Raw genomic sequence first — 8,697 nt, 5'->3', positions numbered from 1 at the left:
CAGCTGTATTTCCACTGACATAGAGAAAACTGCAACCCCCAGGTTCAGGGCCATCTTTGAAAGCTACCACCAGGAACTATAACTTTCCCAAGGTCTCTGAAAATAATACGCAGTGAACTCATGAAAGCAAGCCTCAATGTACTATCACCACAGACAACTGTAAATACGGCATTTACAGAACCAGCTCCCCAAACCAGTGAGGGTCTCCACAGCTCAGGCAGAGGAAGGCCGGGGAAGGGAACTGGATGGGAAGAGCTGGGTCGACTCTCTGCTCTTCCAAGATCCGGTTCCATTCCCGCCACCAAATATGCTGATGCTAAAACAAATATGAAAATTCTACCAACATCCATAAAACATCAGCAAGCAGAAAACTACAGATCCACATCTACCTCAGCACAAATGAAAAGCTTTATTAAGAGAACACAAATCTCTTCAAAACCATCACTTGGACAAATTGGTGGAAGAAAAGAATTAATAAAAATCAAGGACGATGCTTTTACTCACCGCACACAAAGCCATCTGGGCTGACGGTGAAAATACTCCTGCCTTTCAGCAGCTGAGGGTGGGCACAACTGGCATTTACAAAGCTCTGAAAGTTGTTCTCTGCCACCCACTGTGGGAGCCATTTTAGCTGGCAATCACACAAAAGGCTGGACGTGTTTAAATGCCTGAGGAGAGGAATTACATTCAATTTGTTTTGTAGGAAATGCAGCTTTCTAAAACTTAGTCAAACTTAGGAAATATTAACCAAGGGAGGAATTTGGAAACCAAATGCATGATGTTATAAATATTCTATTGTCCACCTAAAAGTAAAGGAAATTGAGCTAGAGGGGGCCTCGGTCTTTCTTCCTCTTACTGTCCTACTGAGGAAGAAGTGCCAGTACATCAAAATTCCTAAGTAACAGAAAATGAGAACTATATTTAGGAACCATACTATATATGGTCCCACAAATTTAGGCTGAAAATTCAAAACAGAAAGAAAAAGAAATTCCAGTTGCAACCAAGGGAACAAATAGCCTGCTCCCCTTGTTTCCTGGTATAAAGCTTAATAATGTTAAGAATGTGCTAGTTACTTTTTGTAGATGACACCTCACACGATTTTCCCTGTCTGCATTTATTTGAGACTGGGAGGAAAAGGGAAAACTTACAGTTGCTGAAGTTTCTTCATTTGGGAAAAAGCATTGCTTTGCAGAGACATGATTGCATTGTCACTCAGGTCCCTGGAAAACAGCCAAGCCAAACACATCAGAGCAAACTATGACCAGGGCATGTGGTTAAGGTCTGGGCCACGCTCCACTACCCACCCCCACTCAACAAGCAAATGCTCCATGTTGAAATGTGTGAATAGGACAACTGCAGAGGAAGCTCTTGCGAAGCTCTGACGAAGGAACCCAAAGATGGGTTTGGTTCTGGGGTAAGAGGGTCATTCCTGCCAACACTCCCAGGGTGTTGACTCCTTGGGGCTTGGGCTCATCCGCCTGTTGTATTGCTCTATTTCTCATTATTCAAATTTGCTATTAATCAAGTGTACAACCTAATGTTTCATGATTGCATCTTTTAGAAAGCGTCTTCTATAGCCCACTTTCTGCGGTATGTGTTGTGTCAAGTGATTTAGACATACATTATAGCAGATATCCCTAAAGCAGCCCAGTGAAAAATGGCTTTACTATGTAACTTGGCATGAAAGGGGAAGGAGCCTGTTGAGTCCATTATTCTCTGCTCCAGCCTAATTCTGTCACACGCAGCTCACCGCTGCAAAGACAGCAATGTTCAGAGGAGACTGTATTCATTAAAGCAAACAGTGCTCCAGGCAGGACATCCATGAAATGAGAGGATATTCTGTGTTGGCTCTATTTTTAACTAGTACTTTAAAGCAGTTTGAATTAAACTACCAGCCACAATGGTTACATTCCCCCCACCCAAGAGCTCACAGCATACAAAGGGGATTTTGATTGAGACAAGCAGTAGCAAGAGAAAACAAAGAAGGAAAGTGACAGACTTGGGTAGAGAAAGAGTCTGGGAGAGTCAGGGAAGGTTAAAGAAAATTGAAGCAGAGGTTAATACTCTGCTGATCCACTAATTCCACTTTCCCAGAAACGGAATGGGCCAGTTGACAAATGCTTTGGCTAGTTTTCCTTCGAAAAATAATCTGTTTCAATAACAGCTCTTCTGGCTTGACTACGCAGCACTCAGTTTTGCAGACTCATTCTGCAATTTCGCACTGCTGTACTGTCTGTGGAGCCAGAAGTCCAGGGCCATGTCTCTCAGAACAACTGGGACAGTTGAGATGCCGACAAGGTCACTCACAGACAGACAACACCCAAATGCACAGTTCCAGTGAGGTACAACCCAAATGTGCATATAAAGAATAAAATATATCCATGCTAACACAGGAAAACTTTTGGCTACAGACATTCCTCAATAGAGCAAACACACTCTAAACTATATGGTGCTTTGACCATGCAAATGTGAAGCATGCACTAACAGTGGCTGGGCCAGCTGTCATAATGTTAAGTGTCTTCTCTTAGTAGCTGAAAACCCTCCACCCGGAAATCTCATTTCAGAAATGTGTGCCAAAGGTTCCCAACACAGGGCACAAGCTGAGGAGTCAAGGGCAAAGGTGTATGGGCTCTCTGTGGAGTCGGAGGAAGCCTGACCAACTGATGTGTGTGGCTGGAAGAGAGCAACAGAGGGCTAGGCTATGCTTCTTATATCAACAACAAAGGTTCTTCAGACACTGCTGTCCACCCTCAAATCTCTACCATGTCACTGTCAAGGACATCTTCTTGATCTTTAAAATTCACCTCAATATAACGGAATCTTCAGGGATTCTATTTAACTTTTTAAGATGATAACAGCAGCTATTGAACAGCATTCTGGGTAGGTACGAAATGGGGACACACACACACACACACACCTCCAGCCCATATCGGAAGCGAGCACATGGGCAAAGGAAAGCTACTGAACAAAAATAGGAAGCAAGGCTCATAGAAGGCAGGCATATATGTAAATGGGCTTTCTCGTGTGGAGAGAATGTTGGCACAATGGTTTCAAAACAGAAACCCTCTGGACCACCCTTAGGGGAACTGAATTCCAGCTACTCACAGGTGTTCCAGCGAGTCCAAACCAGTGAAGGCCTTTTTGGTAATCGACCGGATCCGGTTTCCCTGGAGTATTCTGGGGGTTAAGAAGGGGGTACAATCACATTGTAGTTAATTTTAAGAAGCCATCTTAGGAGCAGAACTCTTATAAGAAAGGATCATTCTCATTTGTGAACAAAACTTTTTTTTTCAATTAAACAATGTAACTTGAAATCCTGACTCCTGGTATCTTGTTCAGCAGCACCATTCAACATGGGTTTCCAAGCAGACATGTGCGGAAGCTTGCACGAGAAATGCCCCACGAGCATGTGTGTGGTCCCTGGCCCGCAGGATTGCTACAGACCTTGTAGGATATGAAGCCTTGCTGGAGCAAGTACGTCACTGGGGTTGGGCTCTGAGGGTTTACGGTATACTGTTTCCTGTGTGTGTGGCAGAGGCATGGTCTCTCAGCTTTCTGTGTCTGCCAACAAGCCTTCCCTACCACTGTGGACATCTATCTGTCTAGAACTTCGAGCTAGAATAAACTCTTCAGCTGCTTTTGGTCCTATTTTATCGCAGCAATGGAAGAGTAATCAACACGCTCAGCAAACACGGGTGCTGCCTGAGTTCCCTGAGGACAGTGCCGCCCCTCAGAGGGACTTCTCCCCTCTTCTCATGTGCCCTTCCTCGCTTACTGAAAACAGAACAGTCTACAGGACCATCTCATGGTGAAATACAGAGTGTCCGCATCTGTTCTGGACCCCGGTGCAGCGTGACTGATGGACTGTTTCATTGGAGAACTCATAACTATAGGAAGCGTGAGGGCCTCCTGAAGGCTGGCATAAGCATGCTCACTGCCACACAGCGGCCACTCCTAATGGGTAACGGTCAAAACAGTGTTCAAGATGTCAAAATAGACAAATTCCAGGAGAGAATTTTCTTCCTTTCCTCTAAGGAAGAAAAGCTAACTAATGTGTACACATCATGGACAAGAGCACATACTCAGAGGAAAGGCCACGGGTACAAACAGATGACATGTCTGCTTCTAACTTTCCATAACATCAGCTATAGATCTAACTTCAATTCAAGTCACAGAGGACACAAACTATACTCACAGGCGCCTCAGTTTGTCCAGCCCTGAGAATGCCCCATTCATATCTTCGATGGTCCATGAAATTTCATTGTTCTTCAGATCTCTAAGGGAAACACAGTATTCTCTTCAGAGATACTTTTCAGAGATATGGGGTCACCATTCAGGTGTATCCTTTGTAACAAAGTCCTCGTAATCCCCACCCCCACCTTCTTCATCCACTCCAGAATAAGAAACTCCGTTCTCCAAGGTGCCCCTCCATCCCAAAGTCTGCACTCAACATCTAAAAATTTTCTCCCAAACCAAGACAGTAAGTCTGGCCCTGTTAGGTCTTCTACGAAGATGGCTAAACCATGAAGTCCTGAACAACCTGAAAAGTACATTAAATTTTAAAACCAAGTTCCCATCGCGTAAACAGACATGTGTCAAAGCATGCAGCCTGTCTTTCCACTCTGTAATGGTTGAGAGGAAACAGAGCGCAGGTGGCGCCCACTGCACAGCCCTGAATTAACACTGGAGAGCTTTTTCAAAAGGTCAGGTAATTCAATACTTTTCTTCCTTCGGACAGAAATCAGGCGTGGGTAACCAGAAGAATAAACAACCTTCCCTTAAGGTCCTTCCTATAGGCCTTTATGCTCTGGGTTATTTTTAATCTATATTTTATAAAGAAAAAAAAATAGTGGACCTAAAAAGGGAAACTGCAATCACGGGCAGTCTGCGCAGTGCCTCTTTAAAATCCCTTTAAGAAGCACACATGGACAAAATGGGTCTATTCTAATCAAACTGCTCTGGGAAAGATTAAGACCCCACTTTGGAGGCTGTACACATTTCCTCAACAACAAAGGAAATCTGTTGGGAGAAAAGTGGGCACATTTAGGAACCAATTAGGCTCGTGTACCAAGAGCAAAATGTGTAACTCACAAAGTCTTTAAGCTGGAAAGCCCCCGGAAGGCACAATCAGCAATGTAGCTGACTTTGTTGTCCCCAATGTGGAGGGCATTTAGTAGGCTTAGGCCAAGGAAGCTGGAATCGTCTAGCCTTGATAAGTGGTTGAAAGTTAGGTCTCTGCAAAGAACAACAACAAGAAAAACAAAGCTTTTAGCTTTCCATTCAGCACAACAATCTGTTTTCCAAAAGTGAGGTAATACATGTAACTAAAATAATCCCGTTTTAACATGCTGCCCTGACAGTCTCCAGGTAAACAGTACTTCTAATCCCAGTAATTAAAATTAAATAAATAGTCCATGAAACAATGACTACTTTGTCAATGTGCCACAGAACTGAGTTGGCTTCAACTTATCTCAGCCAAAAACACAGCAACAAGGGCACACAGGAAAGTTGCTGTCGCCTTGGCAACTTTGTTACGAGAATTTCACAGATCAGCAGTAAGAAGCTCAGGCTCCAGCAGAATTCCCGCTCTCAAACCTGAGACTAGAAGGCAACTTACAGCACACTGAGTTTCTGGCAGAACTCCCAGGCATCTGGGCTGATCCTGCTGATGGCATTCTGGCTCAGATGAAGCTCCCGCAGCGTCAGCAAGCCATAGAGCCAGCCTTTGGTAATCTCGGTTAGGTTGTTATGGTCCAGCTGCCTACAAGTACATTGAGGTACAAAGGTGGGGTCCGGAGTTCACAATCCAATCTCTTCAAAGGCATGCATGGCTGGCTGCAGTTTATGCCATAGTCGTAATGGGCCTAGACACTTGCCTTTGATATATAAGGACACCAGGAAAAGATTTATGCACTAAACTCTCCGTTCCTCTGAAACACAACTGAGTAAATTATAACTATTACTGTACAGGGTGAGGATGTAATGAGGCTTTTCAAATAAGAGCTACCCAAGCGTCCACGGACAGCTCTGGGGTCACCATATCTGAGTGGGAACTGTGACAAGCCACACTTACAGGATCTCCATGTTGCTCAGCCCCCAGAAAGCGCCATCCATGAGCTTCGTTACTCCATTTCTTTGCATTTTCAGAGACTTCAGTGCACCAAGCCCTTGGAACGTGAGTCCATCCACACTCTTAATCTTGTTCCGGTTCAGTTCACTACATTGGGTGTTACAATTAGCGGTGAGCTAATATGACAGTTAAACTCCAAAGCTGGTATAATAAAATGTGTCACATACTACAGCACCCCTAACCCAGTCAGTGCTAAACTACACAGAACGCTTTACACTTTCCAGACATTGTATTGACAAGAATTTCATTTTTTTCCTTCAGTTTATTTCAGGGGGTGAGTGTCTGTGTAAAACGCATGAGAGTACATTAGGTTTTCATTTCTAAACTGTTGTCCACTCGAGGTAGCAGCAAACAAACTGATATTGAGGGCTACCCATCCCAGGAACGCAGGGCGTCTACTCAGAGTGGCCAGGAAAGCCCACTCCACACGTACTTGAAGCTGGTTGCCTTCAAGCCCAGTTAATTTTAGTTTGACACTTTCCTGCACACTGCAGCTCTCCATGTCTGGTAAACACTACAACCACTGAGAGAGCTTTAAAAGTTTCCCAAGCTGGAACTGCAACCCCAGAGGTTTGAGTATAATTGGTCTAGGGTGCAGCCTGGGCACTGGGGGATTTGAAAAGCTCCCCAGGTCTCCGTAAGTACAGCCAAGGTTGAAAAGTGCCATTGCGGGAGCCTGTTCACAAACCAGTTTGCCAATCTTAACAAGACAGTTCTTTCTGGCCACTGAGGCTATCAATGCGTCCTGGAGTTGTTGTGTTCTCCTCCCAGGTTTTTCCGGGTTCACAATGGCACCTCTGCGAAGGGGCGGCTCAGTGCTCCCACTGTTTGCTCCTTCAGCATACATCTAGCATGTCTCGTCAGCCTGCAGCTGGCAGGAGGTAATGGGGAGGCCTCTTCCCGGTCTGGAGACCCCACCACTCTTTCGTTAAAGGGAAGGCAGTCGCCTGCCTGCCTCCAACCTCCTCCTGCCACACTGGGAGCCTTGGAATACAGACACCAAAGGTTTAGAGAGGAGAACATGGCATCGGAGTGCACGTTCACTTACAGGTGCTGCAGCTGAGGCAGTCTGAACATCTTGGCGGGGATGGATGAGATTCGGTTCCTGTTCAGCTTCAGCACCAGGAGTGTGCTCCCCAAATTGTCAAAATACCCTGGTTCCATAGACATAACCCGGTTGCTGTTGATGAACCTGTTTGAAGAGTTTGAAGGTCAAAGGCTTGCTCGGGTTTCTGGGGAAGGTTAAAGTGCTTCCAACCTCCCCACAGCAGCGACCCTCCAGAGAACCTGACCATCAGTGGACACTTAACTTGTGAATACTGAGGTCCCTGCGAACAAATTAAAGTTCACACCTATGGGCTGGGATATGGCTCTCTGGCAGAGTGCTTACTGGGTATGTGTGAAGAAACCCTGAGTTCCATATCCAGTACCAGGAAAAATAATAAGTAAAAATGAAAAGATTCACTCCCTGTAGTTTTAATAAAAAATGTCCAGTGCAGGCTCCTGAGTTAGAACACGAACCTTTGGGAGGTGGGGCCTAGCTAGAGGAAGCAGACCACAGAGGATGGGACTTAATCTGGCCTGACTTCCTGACCACAGGAAGTGACAGGGCTGCCTGCTACTTCTTCCATCACGCCTTCCCTGGCATGATGAAGCGAACCCTCAAACTGTCAGTGAAAATAAGCCCCATCCCTTCAATAACTTCTTGTCAGGAACTGAGTGACAGCAGAGAGTAAAACAGCTAATACAAATATACAGAGAGGAAACACTGACTGATCTTTGAAGGCAACAAACGTTACATATATATGCAGATGTATATATAAATGTGTGTGTGTAATATATATATATGTGTGTGTGTAATATATATATATATACACAAGTGTGTGTGTGTGTAATATATATATATATATTACACACACACTTGTGTGGAAATTGTTATTAATAAACAGGCAATGATCTAGTTTGGGGCTTTTTGTGATACAAAATTGTAAGAAAGAAGATTGTATGTATTTAGGCTTATTGCCAATTTCAAGTCAGTAAGAAAGTTGCATTTTAATCCAACAGCAGTAAAACTGAGTTTGCTCTATCTTGAAGGCCCTCCTCCCCTGTTCTCACTGTGGGTGAGAGGCTTTGGTAACTTATACTCACAGATATTTGAGTTGTAAGGGTGGAAATGCAGCTCTAAGTTCTGAAATATTGTTGTTGCTCAGGTCCAAAGCCTCAAGGGACTGAAAGGCTTCCAGCTGCTCGGGGAGGATTTCATCAATGCTGTTCCCAGCCCTACAATTAAGACAAAGTCCGGGCAACGGGTCAGCAGTGCAAACCAAAGGGAGAGGAGCAAGAGCTGCCTCTTCCTGACTTGTTCTTCAGAGGTGTAAGAAACTAGCTGATCTGAAAAAGCCCCGTGGCTGTGTGTTCTCTGAGGTCATACCAGAGAGAGCAGAGTGCTCCTACAGGATGGTGAGCACATCTAACTGTCATGCTTTCACACAGCCGGCTGATCGATTTCTTTTCAGATAATTTTTCTTCTTGTTTTATGAGATTTAGCAAATGAAACGTCTAGCATT

At 44.7% G+C, this 8,697-nt stretch overlaps 1 protein-coding gene across 2 annotated transcripts in view; it reads right to left on the bottom strand.

Moving 5' to 3' along the window:
* Lrig3 (leucine rich repeats and immunoglobulin like domains 3) overlaps nt 1–8,697 on the bottom strand; it is a 46,440-nt gene that overhangs the window by 12,380 nt on the left and 25,363 nt on the right. Inside the window, exons 4-12 of one of the 2 annotated variants that reach the window (XM_055612079.1) lie at nt 8,279–8,410; nt 7,179–7,322; nt 6,074–6,217; nt 5,618–5,761; nt 5,092–5,235; nt 4,196–4,276; nt 3,106–3,177; nt 1,149–1,220; nt 505–668 (exon numbers count right to left, since the gene is read on the bottom strand). In XM_055612079.1, coding sequence (XP_055468054.1) covers nt 505–668; nt 1,149–1,220; nt 3,106–3,177; nt 4,196–4,276; nt 5,092–5,235; nt 5,618–5,761; nt 6,074–6,217; nt 7,179–7,322; nt 8,279–8,410 — 1,097 coding nt within the window. Of the gene's footprint in view, nt 1–504; nt 669–1,148; nt 1,221–3,105; nt 3,178–4,195; nt 4,277–5,091; nt 5,236–5,617; nt 5,762–6,073; nt 6,218–7,178; nt 7,323–8,278; nt 8,411–8,697 lie in introns of those variants that run through there. The other variant, XM_055612080.1, reaches the window with a different exon arrangement.

Source organism: Psammomys obesus, unplaced genomic scaffold, assembly GCF_907164565.1.
Source record: "Psammomys obesus unplaced genomic scaffold, mPsaObe1.curated_primary_1811, whole genome shotgun sequence".
Classification (NCBI taxonomy): Eukaryota; Metazoa; Chordata; class Mammalia; order Rodentia; family Muridae; genus Psammomys; species Psammomys obesus.
Note: the sequence above shows the minus strand (reverse complement) of the source record. Positions and strands in the feature narration are given on the sequence as shown.